The sequence below is a fragment of the Globicephala melas genome, chromosome 11 (genome assembly GCF_963455315.2).
Source record: "Globicephala melas chromosome 11, mGloMel1.2, whole genome shotgun sequence".
In the NCBI taxonomy this organism is placed as follows: domain Eukaryota; kingdom Metazoa; phylum Chordata; class Mammalia; order Artiodactyla; family Delphinidae; genus Globicephala; species Globicephala melas.
The window spans coordinates 56,787,621-56,808,659 of NC_083324.2; the positions used below are offsets into that span (position 1 = coordinate 56,787,621).

At 40.2% G+C, this 21,039-nt stretch overlaps 1 protein-coding gene across 2 annotated transcripts in view; it reads left to right on the forward strand.

Annotated features, from left to right (window-relative positions):
* Positions 1-21,039, forward strand: part of NEK10 (NIMA related kinase 10) — a 313,705-nt gene that overhangs the window by 257,697 nt on the left and 34,969 nt on the right. For both annotated transcript variants that reach the window (XM_060307961.1, XM_060307962.1), the window contains one exon: positions 9,277-9,377. In XM_060307961.1, coding sequence (XP_060163944.1) covers positions 9,277-9,377 — 101 coding nt within the window. The remainder of the gene's footprint in view (positions 1-9,276; positions 9,378-21,039) is intronic.

Below are 21,039 nucleotides of genomic sequence, written 5' to 3' on the forward strand. Positions count from 1 at the left end.
AGCAACTTTCAGTAGCTTGCTTTCAAGTTAGTTATTAACATAGAATACTTAATACTAGATATCACAATTGCCAAGGTGATTTTTTGTAAATGCCTTCTCTAATTTTATTGTATAGCAATTCTTTTAGCATGTGAAATGTGCTTACCAGACTTTAATCAAAACTCTTATAATACTAGTCTACACTATGCAATTTGACATATAATTATATATTTTTCTATATTGTTTGTTGGGATTTGGGTATGTTAGTTATATTTTGCAACCATATTATAAGCATCTTTAGTAAAGTTTGCATATATCTTGAGTATTTCCTCTGAGATCAGGCCCCTGAAAACTACTTACTTTGTAACTGATGCAGACCTACCACTGTTTAAACCCTTGTTTATTCTTGCTATTGAGAGCAACTGAATAAGTAATCTTGTGATTACTTAAAGACTAGGGGGAAAATGATATTTTAATGTTAGACTTCAGATTGGGGAAGAGGTGGGAGATAACACATTTTCTCTATCAGTGATGAATTGCGTCCTAGGTCTTCATGCCAGGCAGGCACTGGGGGAGTGTGGACCAGTTGTAGATTTTTACATATTCTTTGGAGGACAATGTCTTTTCAAAAAGGTACTCAATCTCACAAATTTATTGATGGTCCCAATCCAAGCCCAAGTGCAGACTGCAAATTAGCTGTTAACACAGCCCACAACCCTGCCCCGGGGGTTTCTGCACTGGGAAAAGGCTAAATGAAAGGAGGAGAAGAAAGCTACACCAACCTCTGGTAGGAGTAAAGGGAGGTCTATGTGGCTTGGGTGATGATTGTAGCTTAGTGTACAAATAATTGAGTCAATGTAGAAAAGTAGGGCTTTCAAATTCCAAATTGCCATTATTAATGATTACTGAGATTCAAAAAGTGGTTTCAGGACTTCCTTGGTGCTGCAGTGGTTAAGAATCCACCTGCCAATGCAGGGGACATGGGTTCAAACCCTAGTCCAGGAAGATCCCACATGCTGCGGAGCAACTAAGCCCATTGACCACAACTACTGAGCCTTGCTCTAGACCCTGTGAGCCACAACTATTGAGCCTGTGCTCTAGAGCCCATGAGCCACAACTACTGAGCCTGCATGCTGCAACTACTGAAGCCTGTGTGCCTAGAGCCCATGCTCCACAACAAGAGAAGCCACTGCAGTGAGAAGCCCGCCCACTGCAACAAAGAGTAGCCCCCGTTCGCCACAACCAGAGAAAGCCTGTGCGCAGCAGCTAAGACCCAACACAGCCAAAAATAATAATATTTATTTATTTATTATTTTAAAAAAGTTGTTTCAGAGTGCTTACAACTACCCTTTGAATTGTTGTCATACAGTAATTTGAGTATTGCAAATGGTGACTGGTGAGTAAATAGTAATGAGAAACAGGCAAGAGGCCTCTTCTGGTTGGACCACCTTCCTGCCCTCCAATACAGCTGAGATCTCATTCATTGTTAACTGACATTCCTCACTGTGGATTCCATAGATTATTTGGGATGTTTTAGATGACATGTTAATTAAAATTTTTAAACTTATTTATTTATAAGTTTCTTATTTATCTATAAGAAGCTACTTATTGTTTCTTACCACATTGGAGTCAAAAAGCACAATTTTTTTTTAATTTATTTATTTTTTATTTATTTTTGGCTGTGTTCGGTCTTTGTTGCTGTGCATGGGCTGTCTCTAGTTGCGGCAAGCGGGAGCTACTCTTCATTGCAGCGCGCAGGCTTCTCATTGTGGTGGCTTCTGTTGCTGTGGAACACAGGCTCTAGGCACGTGGGCTTCAGTAGTTTTGACATGTGGGCTCAGTAGTTGTGGCTCACGGGCTCTAGAGCACAGGCTCAGTAGCTGTGGCACAAGGGCTTAGTTGCTCCGTGGCATATGGGATCTTCCCAGACCAGGGCTCGAACCTGTGTCCCCCGCATTGGCAGGCAGATTCTCAACCACCATGCCATGAGGGAAGCCAAAAAGCACAATTCTTAAAGTTATTTTTTAGCAATAATCCTAGTTTTATTTAAATTCCCTTAATGATGGGACCAGATGGAGGACAGAATAGCCTGTTCAAGAGCATTTGGAGACAGGGATTTTTATAGTTGTATAAGTATATTTTTATAGTTGTGGAAGTATATATATATATATATATATATATAGTAAAATAAGTATATATATAGTAAAGAAAAGCTGAAGTAACATTGCTAAATTAAGCATAAGATTGGCAAATTTTCTGTGGGGCAATAAAGGCATATCATTTTTGTGATTAACGTCTTGATTGGCCTATAAAGTCATACCAACATGTCAATTTCTATAGGTTAACCACTAACTCTACAGGACTGTAACTGCCTTCACCTTTATCGGTGTAGATTAAGAGTATTAGATTAGAATCAAGTAAAGCTATTAGAAAATGTCGTAACATGATATCAGAGAATCAAGCAATGATTATTTTGTCTGTTTTCCATGATTGAGATAAATTTTTCTTGTCCAGGTAATTGAATGAGAAGAGGGTTCCTATTTTTTCTTTCTGTTCCTTTTAGTTTGATTGGTTAGCTTTTGCATACATAGTGCTGAACAGAGTGTATTTTCACAGCACAATATTTTCTTCTTGAGAATTCTGACCTTCAATAGAGTTGACTTTCAGAGAAAAAAAGGTTCCCTCTAGTAAGAATAAAAGGGGCCAATATGACTTGGTTAGTGATTGTAGCATAGTATAAGAACAACTAAGTCAATGGATAAGGGCCAAGCTATATGGACTAGGCCAAATGCATGTTATTTTTAGGCCACAAATTCAGGGGGAAAAAAGTCTAACTTTCTATTTTCCCAAAACTGAACTTAATTTTTATATTAAGCCCCTATTCCACATCTCAGAAAACATAATCAATTAGCCTAAAGGCAAATTTCAATGTGTTGGTGATTTCTTTATCATATCAGGCTTAAAGTCAGACAAACAGAATTGCAGTCCTCTTCTTCTTCTTCCCTGAGTGGTACTTTTGTTCCAAGGATTCAGTTGGCATCATTGTACTGAGGCTTTGAGACTGCCTGTGCTGGTATCTGCTCTGAGTACTGAGTCGGGGTCACCCTTCCACGTTGCTGTCCTGAGAAGTGGGCACAGCCCTCCCTGACTTCCAGCTCCCAGTACACGTTCCCATTTCTGTCTGTGTCCCCTTGACATGAAGGCAGGACTTCTGTGGGGCAAGCTCTTTGCTCTGTCAGCTCACCTTCTCAGGGGTCTGGGAAGGTTAGCCTACTCTTCCACACTCTCTGGGTTTGGAGACTTGGGGGCTGAGCCTCTGACACCCTAGGAAGCTGTCTCTCCTGCCCCATTCCATCCAAGGTCATATGGTGCAGGGAACATCTGCATGGCTAGGACCTCTCAGAGCTCGCTGTGGGAACTGTGCCCCCAGCCTTTCCACTCTTGAATCCCCAAATGTAGAGACTTCTATCAAACATCTCTGCCCTCCTTACTGCCCCCACCAAAGACTTTGCCCAAGTGAGCTGGAATTTGAATCTCTTCTGAGACCTTCTTTCCTTCTCGTATGTGTTCGTCCTTCCTCCTCAAAGAAGCTTTATCTTATCCAGGAGGGCAGGAAGAAGAGTTTGTTCAGCTACAGGTCCTGTGAATCTCTCTGCCTTTTGCTTAGACTAATGCTTTTAAAGTCCAGGAACGTATGCTCTCTGTTCCCTGGTTCCTCTCTACCTCCCCATCTTGGGGCAGTGCTTGCCTCACTCTGCTTCTTGATAACAGGAGGTTCATGAGGTCAAAAGTAAGTGTGGGAAATAATACAACAGTGAATTCTTCACACAGCATCTTGCCATGTGTATTATGTAGTCATTTTAAGGGGATTGGCAACTTTAAATATCCTGAGATTATATATTTTGAAAAAAATAAAGACAGAGAGAATTTGGAATAGGATGAAACTCTAATCCTCACACACAAACAAATTAAGCCTGAACAAGATGTGAGATGCATTATGTAAAGGTGATTCAGCCAGCATTCAAGAGTGAAGGACCTCAAAGTGGCCTTGCTTCTTTGGCATTTAAACAGCTTGTTTCTGAAGCTGGAATGAAAGGAAGTGGAAGGAACCTGGTCACCCGGGGTGAAAGGTGCTGAGGCTTTATTGCAGCTTCCTGTCATCTTGTCGGAAGTTCTACCAGGGGCTGGACTGTGGGGGGACTAGACCCAGAACCTTGAGTCTCTTCCTAATAATTTCTACCTGATTGTGGAACCATCTATTGGTCTGTGTTGGGAAAGATTCCATGCCCACACCTCCTGGTCATCATCTTCTCTCTCACTTCCCTCTCTCCCACGGAGGGAGTCATTTAACAACTCAGGTCCAAGCTTCGGCCTCTCCTCAGCTCCTGCTCCCCACAGACAGTCACCATGTGCTGCTCCATGCCGGGCCTGACTTAGGCCCTAGGCCTCTTCTCATGAGATCACATTTCCTGAAATCACCATCTGCTGTGGTCCCTGGCTCCCTCTGCAGATGTACCCAGTACTATACCTTTTCATGGTACTGCACACAGGGAAAACTGAACACACTGCCGTTCTCCAGATGTGGCACTCATTTAGCTGACTCCTGTCCTTTGCTGAAACTGTTTTTCTACTCAGAAGCTGCCACTCAAATATACCCTCCCTCACACCAAATCCATGTCCTGTGCCTACTGAAAGCCTATTCATTCTTCATGGTCTTCTCAGATGAAATGTTTGTATCAGTTCTCTGTCCTTCAACCGTGGCCCTCTAAATGGACCTCCCATGAACCCCTTGTGAATACAACGTTCTTTGTCTAATTTTGCTGCCTTCTATGCTGCTGGGCACAGAGGTTCATTGCTGAGAATTTGCAGATTTAAGCTACAATTCAGTTACTTTATTTCCTTTTCACAAAAGTAGAGGAAAGAGACCAGAGCAAATCTGTTCACTGTACTTAAATTTAAAAGGTTGTCTTTCAACAGGGCAGTTGGTCCCATATGGAGAAGCCATGTATGTTTTAGCCCCCTTTATAAAGGGAAACTTTTTTTTTACTTTTTCAGGGAGCTCCTGCTCAATACTTTCTCTTCTCCCGTTGTTCAAAAATTCCTGATTCTTAGCAGAAAGAATTCAGAAAAATAGTAGGTTGATACTATATCATGGTCAATTGGGGGAACATGAATAATCTATCTTTTGTTCAATTTGTAGTAATTAACAGTTTCAGAGTTTGTGTTGTGAATTGTGGTTTCAATAGACTGGATATATGATGTAAATCAAGTCTCAAAGAACGAGTAATGGGCAACTAACTTGGCTATTGTAATGTGCCATGAGATAATAAAGCAGATATAGTGCACTGCACAGGCTACAAAGACATAATGCTTCCAGTTTATTACTTGTACATGCTTTCCAAAAATATTTGATCCATTAAATGTTCAAAGGTATAGTCAGAACATGTTAAAAGTAGCAACTCCTTTTAAGAAAAAAGTGGTATTTCAGGTGTGGGAAGGAGCATCTATATTATGTTATATTGTCCATAATTTCATGGTCTCCCAGTGACAAGTTAGGAGACTAAGTCAGTGTAGAGTTTAGGGCCCACCTTGTTGCATGTCCCAGTTCTTCAGTCTTGGTTGGACAATCTCGTTAATTTCAGTCATCTATAAAATGGGGATAGAAACAACTACCATTCAGAATAGTTGTGAGGATCACATGAGACTAAATGTGTAAAACCCTTGCCAACACCTCCTCCAGGTCCTCCTACCCACCACCACAGAGGGGAAACGTAGCTGTTTAATGTCATGCTAACTACACAGTAAGCTAGCAAATATAAATTTTTTTACACCCTAAGTAAATTGCCTCTCATAATGAATTTTGTAGTTTCCTTCTAAGTTTTAAAACACTAATTAAGTTCACTATTTTAATAAAAACTGTAAAATGAATATAAAGTATTCCAATGTAAACTTTGATTTTATTTAAATTTTAATGAGACCAAATGCTTTCTATCTTTCACAGTAGGAACCATATAGATATGAATCATGGGCATACTATATATGACTGACGTTGGAATATGATCAGCTTCTATCATGGCTTTTTTTTTTTTTTTTTTTTGCCATGCTCCCCAACTTGCAGGATCTTAGTTTTCCAACCAAGGATCCAACCCAGGCCCTTGGCAGTGAGAGCATAGATTCCTAACTACTTGTCCACCCTTTAAATTGAAAAGAAGTAACAAATTAGGTGAAAATACTTTTAACATGTAAAATACAATAAAAGGATTAGTAGTCAGACAATGTAAAGAGCACTTACAAATCAATAAGAAAAAAAAGCTTGGGACACAAACAGAAAATCACCAAAGAAGTACAATAACCTCGTCAGCATTCAGATAAACAAAAAATAAAACAAAATCAGCTTGGCAAAATTGAAAAGTTTGATTATAATGTTGATCACGATATAGAAAAATGGATTCTCTTCTGATCAGAGTGCAAATTGATTCAGCCACTTTAAAATGTATTTGTTAAAATAGGAAATATATGTATCAAAGGGCCCAGCTATTTAATTTCTCCTTATTTACCCTAAAGACCTCTTGTACTATGCACAGTGAGGCACGCACATATATACCCACTGCAGCATCATTTATAATCATGAGAAATTGAAAAAAAAACTAAATTCCCATCAAGACAGAAGTGACTAAGAAACTATAATGCATGCAGGACATGTAGTACTGTTCAATAGTGGTCATAAAGAATAAGCTATAACTGGGTGTGTTGATAAAAAAGAATCTCCATGACAGACTGAGAATAAACATTGTAAAACAGTCTTATGATGTGTCACCATTTATTTAAAAAGAGGGAAATAAAGCATGAGATAATACTATAGATTTTCTACAATAGTAGCTTTCAAAGTCTTTTTGGAAGTAAGTCTTTTTGGAAATGACACTTAGTAAGACACACATTTTATATCTCGACTGGGTGGATCCTTACTACATACAATGCACTTTGAAATTTTTATATCCTATTCTATTTCATTTCATGCCATTCCATTCCATTTTTCAAAAGGCTGGTCATGACTCATTAAACAGATTTAGGACTCAACTGCAGTTTGAAAAATATTGTTCTGAAGATACACACTGAAGTACATAAATAGAAAAGTAACTGGAAGGCAACACACCAAGCTGATATCAGAGGTTTCTTCTGGGGAGGTGGCTGATGGGTGGTGGTTCCAGGGACCCTCGAAGTCTCTTCTGTGATACTTAGGTTGTTTTACATTTCTTTGCTTGTTTTACGATGGGCATGTGTAATTACACATTTTAGGATTTATTTTTTAGCGAGTAAGCAACCAAAACTATTTTCAAAACTCAAGGACTTACCTTATGGTCAAAGGTCTTAAGGAAAATAATTTTAAGCAATTTTGTATATTGAGTAATTCAGAAGGCACACATTCTAGCTAACTGTCTCTGTTTTTATATCTAGCCACAGATAAATACATTCTTGTGGCAAGGTAAACATCCCACTCAAAATGTCATCACAAATCTAAGAACTCTCTGCCATGCTGTGAGATTTTAACTCATTACCTATGAATGAAAGTCCATATACCAAAAACATAAAGTAATCAACATAAGTGTGATCAAAAGCCATCCAGTTTCAGAAAATACAAAGTTAGTCTTCCTATAGCAACATCAACTTGGCCACATTAGTTTTGGATATCAGTCTAGACAAACAAACAATTACATTTTAAGAATTATTTCTGCAAAGAAGCACCATTGTAGAAAATATGACATATATACTCTTGGCCATCTCTTCAGGCTGGAGCAGATACTTCCAGCTCTCTGTTTTCTATTTCAGAGCTACCTTAATTCTTTCTGATTTACCTTCACATTTTTACCCTAAGGGTAATTTACTAAACCTCATCTTAATGGCAAGTAATTGTTGCTTAAAAGGAGTTAGACACAGTTCCAAGAGGAGGTAGATCCTTTAAATTGCAAACATTTAAACAGGGTATTAAATGAAGATGAACTAGAGCTAGATGATTTCTTATGTGAATTTCTCAACAAACTCCGTAAAGATACCCATAAGGAAAATAATATTTCTTTCAATGTTATATTTATTTTCTTTTTTGTGATTTGTGTCCTAAACATACATTTTGGTATGCTAATAATAAAACAAGTTGGATCTTTTAATGGCCACATTAAATTTTCTCTATAAATGTTTTGAAAACAAGTTTTTATGGTAAAATATGCAAACTTTCTCAGAAAGCATTTATATAAGAATCATTTTTCAAAATCTTAGCTGTTGCTAAAGCAATTATTGTATTCACATTTAATTTCATGTGCTCAAAGTTGTCTGGAGGTAAGAAAAGAAGGACTTTGGAAATTTTCTTTAAAAGAGAAATTGGCAAGAAAAACGTTATTTCAGAAAGTATGCTACATGTTATTGGGAGAAAGGGAAAGAGCAGGAATGTGGGAGAGAGAATAATATACATCCACATATCTGAAGTCTCTCTTTCATTTTCTCTAGTGTGGATCTGAGGGTGAGAAGAGGCAGAGGGGACCTTGTGGCTAATACAGGGGTCAAGGCCATTCCTTTAAATAGCTTTACATTCCTCAAAGTTAAGAATGGGCCACTTGTGGCTATGACATGTGAATCTGGGAAAGCAGCTTATATGCAGTTTGATACAAAGCTAGCCTAGAACTGTGAAAGTGATGTGGCTCTGTGATGAGAATTCAGGATAAATTATAGATGTGTCTTATTTAGACCTGAAGAGAAATCTCAGTGAAAATTATAATTTGTAATAATCAAGGGTTGGAAAGTAACATAATTTTCAAACCCTTGATTATTACAAATTATGTGTTTTTGTTTGCTCTTTAAGATTGCCTATTCACTATTTGCATTTTAGTAGTTTTAATAAAATTAGTTTTATTTGCTACTGAGGGCAAATGAATTTAAAATTTTTAAGTGTGATAATCTCTTAACTGCACATATCTGAAGCCCAGCTCTTCAATGGCCACAGTATCCAAGACACCACTGACACCTTGTGGCAGCCTGGTGTAATTGCAGGCAAAATTTCCAAGTGATAAACAGTCTTTAAGATGTTACAAATGATAACATTATTGTGTTACTTAGAGGTCTAAGAAGTAGAAGGAAAGAATTGTGCATCCCATATCATAAAATATGGAAGTGTAACAAGGTCTCTACATATTTTCTAATTGGTAGGATGAGAGTATTTTTTTTTTAGAATTTTACCCCATTTTCCACTTAATACCACTTGTGAAGGGGAAAAGGGTCTTGATTAACTGCAGAATTTGTCATCCACAGCATCTGCAGGAATTGCTGTGTCCCAGAGGAAAGTACGTCAGATCAGTGATCCTATTCAGCAGATCTTAATCCAGCTGCACAAAATCATCTACATCACTCAGGTCAGTGTGCTAGCTTTTTATTTCCTTTTTATCTTAAGTACAAGTTTGGTGCTAATATTGGTAAGGAACTACTTTGAGAAACTTTCAGTTCGAGTGATGCTTGTTCTTATTCTCTCCAACTACATATATTTGGGAACACTTTAGTTTAGCAGCAGAGCTGGGAAGGTCATAGGTTAAAAGAAGCAGATAAGTCAGGTTTTCCCTGTGACTCCTAACCTGCTCTTTTACTGCTAGTGCCCAACCAAAAATAAACTTCAACACAAATGGCCCTTTAATATGGGGGTGAAAGTGGGGACAGAGCTGGGCTACAGGAAAGAAAGGAAAGTAGTTCCCTAATCCTGACGAGGCTGGGATAAAACCAAGACCTCTCAAAAAACTGAAAACACAAAATTCAGGATTTTAAAAACTTTTTCTAAATCTCAGTGACCCTTAGGCATTGGGGAAGTAATCACTGGTTACAAATTATTTACAGAAATCTTTCTAACGATAAGGAAGTTGAATGGTCATTTACCAAAGTTAGGTACTGTTAATAAGAAAACAAATTTTGTAGATAAATAAGTGTAGATATTTGGACAAGAAAGTAACTATTATTTTGAAGTTTAAGACTGTATGTCTTAATATGTAGTTCATTCATCTGTTCATTTTTTCATTTAACATTTAATTACTAGATGCCTACTATGTACCAGCCACTATTCTAGGCACTTGAGACATATCAATGAGCAAAACATATAAACATTCCCTCACCCTAAGATTCAGAGACCCAGTCTGATGATTCTGTCAGTTGCCAATTGTGGCAATTCCAATTAAATATTCAGATACTAGAGAGAAATATCACCAGGGCAGTGGAACAACTGGGCCCATTATAAGTCTAACTTGGGCTAATATGCCTCCCCCCTCAAAGAAGCAAACAAGCAAAAAAAAACCCATTTTGATTAGTGTACCACGGTGGCATTATAAGACTCTAGGAAATAGAGTCAGTTTATGACTGGTGTCCAGTATTCCCTGAAAGCCTGTGTATTTCCTTCTTCTCTGTGAGCAGTCACCCTAATAGATAGCTGCAGGGCTCTCTGGAGAAGGGTTGGAGGAAATTTTATTTATTTTATATTTATTTTATAAATTTTATTTATTGCATAGGTATAGCAATGTTTCAGGGCCCTTCCTCAAGGAGCCCCAGCTTTCCCACTAATTAAGAGGCATTTGGCCTTTGAATTGACCAACATCTAGAAACTATGTGAGAGGTGATGACTCTCAATTGAGGGCAACAGTAACTCAAATCACATTTTTGAGTTACTAGAGTGTCTTTTCTGTTATATGGATTAAGGAATACTCTAGTAGGATGACCACATGTTTCTTTCCCAAGAGCACCCCGATCAATTAACTACCATCAGAGATCTCTGTGGGCCAGGCATTCTCATTAACAGTAAACATCCCTGCCACCCTTTATGGTAAATGCTCCCAACTTGTCAATGGTGGTCAGGGGCTGCCTCTTGGCCTCTGCTCCTCTGGGATCACATCATCCGCACTGGAACCTTGTACTTTCAGTGTCATATCTGGCCTACAAAGGAGAGCAACTGTAAGGTCTTCAAGGATGCTCGTTCTCCCCTCTCCAATGTGTTTCTCACTGTTTTAGTGAAAGTGAAGCCTAACCTGGCCTCTGTACCCTGACACTGAATTAAATCTTGGACACAGAGTTTTGGGTGAAGTAGAAAAGAATAGCTTTATTGCTTTGCCAGGCAAAGGGGGCAACAGCAGGCTAATGCCGTCAAAACTCTGTGTCCCTACCTGGAGTGGGTAGTGAGGAGTTTTATGGGAATGGTTCAAAGAGGGCATCATTAGCTCGTGGACATTCTTCTGATTGGTTGGTGGCGAGGTAACTGGGAGTCAGCATCATCAACCTTCTGGTTCCAACCGGTCTGCGGTCTACGTGCTTGTGGGCAGCATACAGTTAACTTCTCCCACCTGGTGGGTGTTTCAGTATCTGCAAAACAGCTCAAAGATATTGTGTGTATCCCTTAATGGGGAGCCAGGACCCTTCCCCAAGGCTGAACTATTGTTCCTCTTGACTGCTCCTCCCTTGTCTCCGCATCCCCTCCCTTCCCTAATTAGCGACTGCTTAAATCTGCCAGTTGAAACTCAGGGAAGGTCATGGAGGCTGAATGAAACCTATTTCCTATAATCAAAGAAATGGGGGGCACAGAAAGCCTTTTGTTCCCAGGAGCCCCACAGGGTCCTGTGTGGTATCAAAAGAAATGGCTTCTGAGTGTTCTTGCTAAATGAAATTGGGAAGTGAGTGTGCAGGTCACCCATGGTAAATCTATCCCAGCATTCCTATCTCTCCAAGCCTTTGAATTTCCTCCTCCACAAGCAAGAGAAGCTCTGGCATTTTATCCTCATTAAATGTAGGCCACCATTGAGTCCAGGTTTTAGTATACCTCCAGCTGCATGAACTAATATACTAAATCTAGACTCTCTAGTAAGCACACACATTTGAATGAATTCAGCTTGATATAGTGCTATATTTCATCCTTCTTGGCCTGACACCCTTAGAATCCACTCCTGCACATGTTCTCTGGGTTGCTGCTGATATGGAATAGCAAAATCTTTTGATGCAATTCTTTTGATGAAGAGCAGATAGGGAAATGTACCAGTTCCCCTGGATCATATTGAGATATGACCCTTGTTGCTGACTTAAAGCTCACTGTTGTGGGTCTTAAGAGGAATGAGCATCCCTTTTTAAGATATTACCCCTCATCTGTCCTAGGTGAGGTTAGTATAGAGTTTTGAAGCAAAAGAAATCTTATCTTCTCAGATGCAGAGTTTCAAGCTACTTCCACTGGCAATGATGGCTCAGAGTGAGTTGAGTTTCAAGACTGTCAGTTTTATCTGGGTCCAACAACATGTCCCTACTTGGAGTTTTAGTATCCTCATCTTTTTTTCTAACTTTTGCATGAGAAACTTGGTGAAATGTACATTCAGCTGACATTGTAATTCAGCAACCTGATCAATTAGATTTGTGTTTGATTATCAGCCATACCAGTGCTGTGGTAGCAAGAAATACATTCTATTATGGCTGACATGGAATCTTTCTGGCTCTTAGACTATGAATTGAGCTGAAAGTTAAAGGACCCAGGCTTGTCATTGTCTCTCTGTAAGTGCCCCAGTGCATCTAAAGGACCCACCCACCCCACCATCCTCGTGGTCTTCATACTGCCTGACAGTCAAGTGTAGCAGCCACTCAAGCTTCCAGGGTACTCGCTTCAGTTGGCTCTTCATCCAGGTGACAACTGACTAACTGTGAGGCCACTGCATGCCATGGATTACTATCATCCTCTGTCCTATTGGCAAACAACCCAACAGTGGGCTCAGTTCCAAGGATACAGTCAAATCAATTTCCAAATGCCATCTCTATGGCTTCTCCTGGACATTCCTGGAACCAAATCTGTTTCAGTGAGGGTCTATTCAGGGGACAGAAACCAAACTGATTTCAACAGGGAAGGTTTCACATAAAGAATTGTTTAAGGGCTTCCCTGGTGGCACAGTGGTTGGGAGTCTGCCTGCCGACGCAGGGGACACGGGTTCATGCCCTGGTCTGGGAGGGTCCCACGTGCTGCAGAGTGGCTGGGCCCGTGAGCCATGGCCGCTAAGCCTGCGTGCCAGGAGCCTGTGCTCCACAACGGGAGAGGCCACAACAATGAGAGGCCCGAGTACCGCAAAAAAAAAAAAAAAAAGAATTGTTTAAGAATTACTACTAATAATAGGGTATTATCTACTGAGGAGGGGAAGAGAAATCTAAAGACTATAAGAAGAGCAGATAGGGAAGTCACTACTTATAGGACTGAGGCAGAGCACCCAAGAAAGTAATAAAATAGAAGAGGACACCCTCATCCTGGGCTGAGGTCCAGACCTCACTGGAAAGCCAGAGAAATGTCCTGAGGTACTGTGCTGTAGACTTGCTGGAAATCAGCATGTAAGAGTGGTGTGCTGGGAATTGCCCACTAGGAACTGCCCTCTCTGGGACCAGGGGAGGCTGCCCACTGGTAGGTGCTGCTCCATGGAACTCTCTGGAAAGCTGCCTGCAGGTTGGTGGCACTGAATCTGGCTGGGGGTGAGCACAGCTGGGGGTCCCCATTCCTACTGACCATTCACTGCTGCCAAACTAAGGCAAGGCAGGAGCATCACTGGAACCAGAAAGACAGGCTCCATCCTCCACTAGTGCCCTCTCAGAGAGAGCTGAACATCCAGCCAGCTGACAAGGGATATATGTTCCAGTGTCACAAGCAGGGCAATGAAGGTGGATTTGGAGCTGAGAGTAAACAAACTTACAGCTGGCACAGTTAGCCTGGGGGCTCAACAAGGGACTACCTTATTTGGGACCTGCCCACCTCTAACTTCTCACTGTTTCCCCTTTGACTTCTGCCCAGCCTGGAGAGTAGCCTGGCTCTTATCTATCATATTTGGGTTATTTTGGGGGGTTTAAAAAATTTTTAACCAAATCTGATATTCTTTTCAGTTACCCTGAGGGCCAGCCTTTTGAAGGCTCAAGAGTCTAAAACTGATTACCCTTTTCTCCATTTTCTTCTGTCAACCTTTCCTTTAGGCAATCCTGCAGAACTGTCTACCTGATTAAATGAAAGTGGGTGAAGGGGCATAAGAACATAGGATGGGGGAGAAAATTGGTTAATAAGTCAAAATGTAATCTTCCATATCTCTATCGAGTAAAGATATTCAAAAATACATTTCCATTTAAATACTGATACAGATACATGGAGAAGAATTCTTAACTTCAGTGCTATGGAAATAACTTCAAATAGCTTGTTGGTTACCTTAATGATTCACTACTAAATTGAAAGAAAATATCCTTTGAAATTTAAATATAATTTCCTTATGCGTGTCCTGCTAATTTTTATATTAAAAAACTTTTGAAATGGATGTATTTTGTTTCTTTATTGGAGTTCAAAGTATTATAAAGCAAGAATGAAACTATTATAAACACCTTATTATTATGTTCTTACACTGCCAGCATAACAAATGATTTCATACTTTTGGCAAGATGGAATTCCTTGCTACAAGTTAAGATATAACCATGGTGGTTGTAAAAATGTATTTCCAGAATACTTTAAAGTTTATGACATTGCTCATAGTAAGGAATGATTCCTCTTTGGGGAACCTTAAATTACAGTGCTAAACAAAGTCACTGCCTTTCAAATAAAGGAGATAAATACAAGTCTAAACATTACTCTCACATATTTACCAAAGCTTAAAGACCAAGGTCAATTTTTTCCGTTCCGTAATTGCAAAGGAAAACTTCTGAAAGTAAAACTGAATGGACAAACAAACAAAAAACCCTTCTTGTTCACATATTTATTTACTAAATTCCTGCAGACTTAAGCTGTGGTGGCACCCTGAATTGCAGAGCCAGATCCCTTCTGACAACCAACAAGTGACTTTAAATGGGAAACTGCTTACTTTTGGCTGGTGGTGGCCTTATCCAGTTTCCATGGAGACAGATATGTGGAAAATATCTAAAAGCAACTATTTTAAAAGACAGGATGTTAGCATCCTAACTCTGCCTTCAGTGAGTTGACATCTGTTTTCATCAAAAATAAGACGGGGTCTTCTGGAGAAGATCGTGGAAGAGTAAGACATGGAGATCACTTTCCTCCCAACAGATACATCAGAAATACATCTACACGTGGACTTGCTCCTATAGAACCCCCACTGATTGCTGGCAGAAGACCTCAGACCTCCCAAAAGGCAAGAAATTCCCCACATACCTGGATAGGGCAAAAGAAAAAAGAAAAAAGGAGACAAAAGAATAGGGACTGGACCTGCACCAGTGGGAGGGAGCTGTGAAGGAGGAAAGGTTTCCACACACTAGAAGCCCCTTCACGGGCAGAGACTGCGGGTGGCGAAGGGGGGAAGCTTCAGAGCCATGGAGGAGAGCGCAGCAACAGTGGTGAGGAGGGCAAAGCGGGGAGATTGCCGCACAGAGAATCGGTGCCGACCAGCACTCACCAGCCCGAGAGGCTTCTCTGTTCACCCACGGGGATGGGCGGAGCTGGGAGCTGAGGCTCAGACTTTGGTCTGATCCCGGGAGAGTACTGGCAGTGGGAACACAGCCTGAAGGGGTTAGTGCACCATGGCTAGCCTGGAGGGAGTCTGGGAGAAGTCTGGAGCTGCCGAAGAGACAAGAGACATTTTCTTGCCTCTTTGTTTCCTGGTGCACGAGGAGAGGGGATTAAGAGCACTGCTTAAAGGAGCTCCAGAGACAGGCGCAAGCCGCGGCTATCAGCGCAGATCCCAGGAACGGGCATGAGACACAGGCTGCTGCTGCCGCCACCAAGAAGTCTGTGTGCGAGCACAGTTCACTATCTGCACCTCCTCTCTGGGGAGCCTGTGCAGCCCACCACTGCCAGGGTCCTGTGATCCAGGGACAATTCCCCGGGAGAACACACAGTGCACACCTCAGGCTGGTGCAAGGTCATGCCGGGCTCTGCCGCCACAGGCTCACCCTACATCTGTACCCCACCCTCCCACCAGCCTGAGTGAGTCAGAACCACCGAATCAGAGGCTCCTTTAACCCCATCCTGTCTGAGCGAAGAACAGATGCCCTCAGGTGGGCTACACGCAGACGCAGGGCCAAATCCAAAGCTGAAACACGGGAGCTCTGTGAACAAAGAAGAGAAAGGGAAATTTCTCCCAGCAGCCTCAGAAGCAGCAGATTAAAGCTCCACAATCAACTTGAAGTACCCTGAATCTGTGGAATACCTGAATAGACAACAAACGAATCATCCCAAATTGAGGAGGTTGACTTTGGGAGCAAGATATATTATTTTCTCCCCTTTTCCACTTTTTGTGAGTGTGTATGTGTATGCTACTGTGTGAGATTTTGTCTGTATAGCTTTGCTTTCACCATCTGTCCTACGGTTCTGACTGTCTGGGTTTTTTTTCTTTTTTTTTTTTTTTTACTTAAAAATATTTGTTTTCTTAATAATTATTTTTATTTTTGTAACTATTTTATTTTATCTTACTTTATTTTAATTTATCCTCTTTCTTTCTTTCTTTCCTTCTATTTTTCCTCCCTTTTATTCTGAGCCATGTGGACAGGCTCTTGGTGCTCCAGCCAGGCATCAGGGCTGTGCCTCTGAGGTGGGAGAGCCAACTTCAGGACACTGGTTCACAAGAGACCTCCATGCTCCAAGTAATATCAAATGACAAAAATCTCCCAGGTATCTCCATCTCAACACCAAGACCCAGCTTCACTCAACGACCAGCAAGCTACAGTGCGGCACACCCTATGCCAAACAACTAGCAAGACAGGAACAAAACCCCAACCATTAGCAGAGAGGCTGCCTAAAATCATAATAAGGCCACAGACACGCCAAAACACACCACCAGACATGGACCTGCCCACCAGAGAGACAAGATCCAGCCTCAGCCATCAGAGCACAGGCACAGGTCCCTCAACCAGGAGACCTACACAACCCACTGAACCAACCTTAGCCACTGGGGACAGACACCAAAAGCAACGGGAACTACGAACCTGCAGCCTGCAAAAAGGAGAACCCAAACACAGTAACAGAAGCAAAATGAGAAGACAGAAAAACACACAGAAGATGAAGGAGCAAGGTAAAAACCAATGAGACCTAACAAATGAAGAGGAAACAGGCAGTCTACCTAAACAAGAATTCAGAATAATGATAGTAAAGATGATCCAAAATCTTGGAAATAGAATAGACAAAATGCAAGAAACATTTAACAAGGACCTAGAAGAGCTAAAGAGGAAACAAGCAATGATCAACAACACAATAAATGAAATTTAAAATAATCTAGATGGGATTAATAGCAGAATAACTGAGGCAGAAGAAAGAATAAGTGACCTGGAAGATAAAATAGTGGAAATAACTACTGTAGAGTAGAGTAAAGAAAAAAGAATGAAAAGAACTGAGGACAGTCTCAGAGACCTCTGGGACAACATCAAATGCACCAACATTTGAATTATAGGGGTTCCAGAAGAAGAAGAGAAAAAGAAAGGGACTGAGAAATTATTTGAAGAGATTATAGTTGAAAACTTCCCTAATATGGGAAAGGAAATAGTTAAACAAGTACAGGAAGCACAGAGATTCCCATACAGGGTAAATCCAATGAGAAACATGCCAAGACACATATTAATCAAACTGTCAAAAATTAAATACAAAGAAAACATATTGAAAGCAGCAAGGGAAAAATATCAAATAACACACAAGGGAATCCCCATAAGGTTAACAGCTGATCTTTCAGCAGAAACTCTGCAAGCCAGAAGGGAGTGGCAGGACATATTTAAAGTGATGAAGGAGAAAAACCTACAACAAAGATTACTCTACCCAGCAAGGATCTCATTCAGATTTATTATTATTATTATTTTTTTTTTGCAGTACACGGGCCTCGCACTGTTGTGGCCTCTCCCGTTGTGGAGCACAGACTCCAAACGTGCATGCTAAGCAGCCATGGCTCATGGGCCCAGCTGCTCCACAGAGTGTGGGACCTTCCCGGACCAGGGCACAAACCTGTGTCCCCTGCATTGGCAGGCGGACGCTCAACCACTGTGCCACCAGGGAAGCCCCTCTCATTCAGATTTGATGGAGAAGTTAAAACCTTTACAGACAAGCAAAAGCTGAGAGAGTTCAGCACCACCAAACCAGCTTTACAACAAATGCTAAAGGAACTTCTCTAGGCAAGAAAACAAGAGAAGGAAAAGACCTACAATAACAAACCCAAAACAATGAAGAAAATGGGAATAGGAACATACATATCGATAATTACCTTAAATGTAAATGCTCCCACCAAAAGACACAGACTGGCTGAATGCATACAAAAAGAATACCCATATATATGCTGTCTACAAGAGACCTACTTCAGACCTAAGGACACATACAAACTGAAAGTGAGGGGATGGAAAAAGATGTTCCATGAATACGGAAATCAGAAGAAAGCTGGAGTGGCAATTCTCATATCAGACAAAATAGACTTTAAAATAAAGACTCTTACAAGAGACAAAGAAGGACACTACATAATGATGAAGGGATCTATCCAAGAAGAGCATAACAATTGTAAATATTTATGCACCCAACATAGGAGCACCTCAATACATAAGGCAAATACTAACAGCCATAAAAGGGGAAATCGACAGTAACACATTCATAGTAGGGGACTTTAACACCCCACTTTCACCAATGGACAGATCATCCAAAATGAAAATAAATAAGGAAACACAAGCTTTAAATGATACATTAAACAAGATGGACTTAATTGATATTTATAGGACATTTCATCCAAAAACAACAGAATAAACATTTTCCAAAGGTGCTCATGGAACATTCTCCAAGATAGATCATATATTGGGTTAAAAATGTAGCCTTGGTAAATTTAAGAAAATTGAAATCATATCAAGTATCTTTTCTGACCACAACGCTATCAGACTAGATATCAATTACAGGAAAAGAGCTGTAAAAAATACAAACACATGGAGGCTAAACAATACACTACTTAATAACGAAGTGATCACTGAAGAAATCAAAGAGGAAATCAAAAAATACCTAGAAACAAATGACAATGGAGACATGATGACACAATACACATGGGATGCAGCAAAAGCAGTTCTAAGAGGGAAGTTTATAGCAATACAATCCTACCTTAAGAAACAGGAAACATCTCAAATAAACAACCTAACCTTGCATCTAAAGCAATTAGAGAAAGAAGAACAAAAAAACCCCAAAGTTAGCAGAAGGAAAGAAATCATAAAAATCAGATCAGAAATAAATGAAAAAGAAATGAAGGAAATGATAACAAAGACCAATAAAACTAAAGCTGGTTCTTTGAGAAGATAAACAAAATTGATAAACCATTAGCCGGACTCATCAAGAAAAATAGGGAGAAGACTCGAATCAATAGAATATGAAATGAAAATGGAGAAGTAAGAACTGACACTGCCGAAGTAAAAAGATGATGAGAGATTACTACAAGAAACCTTATGCCAATAAAATGGACAACCTGGAAGAAATGAACAAATTCTTCAAAATACACAACCTGCCGAGACTGAACCAGGAAGAAATAGAAAATATGAACAGACCAATCACAAGCACTGAAATTGAAACTGTGATTAAAAACCTTCCAACAAACAAAAGCCCAGGACCAGATGGCTTCACAGGCGAATTCTATCAAACATTTGGAGAAGAGGTAACACCTATCCTTCTCAAACTCTTCCAAAATACAGCAGAGGGAGGAACACTCCCAAACTCATTCTACAAGGCCACCATCACCCTGAAACTAACACCAGAAAAGAAGTCACAAAGAAAGAAAACTACAGGCCAATATCACAGATGAACCTAGTTGCAAAATTCCTCAACAAAATACTAGCAAACAGCATCCAACAGCACATTAAAAGGATCATACACCAAGATCAAGTGGGGTTTATGCCAAGAATGGAAGGATTCTTCAATATACGCAAATCAATCAACGTGATACACCATATTAACAAATCAAGGAGGAAAACCATAAGATCCTCTCAATAGATGCAGAGAAAGCTTTTGACAAAATTCAACACCCATTTATAATAAAAAAAAAAAACCCTGCAGAAAGTCGGCATAGAGGGAACTTTCCTCTACATAATAAAGGCCATATATGACAAACTCACAGCCAATATCATCCTCAATGGTGAAAAACTGAAAGCATTTCCACTAAGATCAGGAACAAGACAAGGTTGCCCACTCTCACCACTTTTATTCAACATAGTTTTGCAAGTTCTAGTCACATCAATCAGAGAAGAAAAAGAAATAAAAGGAATCCAAATTGGAAAAGAAGAAGTAAAACTGTCACTGTTTGCAGATGCCATGGTACTATACATAGAGAATCCTAAAGATGTTACTAGAAAACTACTAGAGCTAAACAATGAATTCGGTAAAGTAGCTGGATACAAAATTAATGCACAGAAATCTCTCACATTCGTATACACTAATGATGAAAAATCTGAAAGTAAAATTAAGAAAACACTGCCATTTACTATTGCAACAAAAAGAATAAAATATCTAGGAATAAAACTACCTAAGGAGACAAAAGACCTGTATGCAGAAAATTATAAGACACTGTTGAAAGAAATTAGAGATGATACAAATAGATGGAGAGATATACCATGTTCTTGGATTGGAAGAATCAACATTGTGAAGATGACTCTACTACCCAAAGCAATCTACAGATTCAATGCAATCCCTTTCAAACTACCACTGGCATTTTTCACAGAACTAGAAGAAAAGATTTCAAAATTTGGCCTTCCCTGGTGGTGCAGTGGTTGAGAGTCCGCCTGCCGATGCAGGGGACATGGGTTCATGCCCCGGTCTGGGAGAATCCCACATGCCACAGAGTGACTGGGCTTGTGAGCCATGGCTGCTGGGCCTGTGCATCCGGAGCCTGTGCTCCACAATGGGAAAGGCCACAACAGTGAGAGGCCCACGTACTGCAAAAATATATATATATATATATTTCACAATTTGTATGGAAACCCAAAAGACCCCAAATAGCCAAAGCAATCTTGAGAGCGAAAAATGGGGCTGGAGGAATCAGACTCCCTGACTTCAGACTATACTACAAAGCTACAGTAATCAAGACAGTATGGTACTGGCACAAGAAC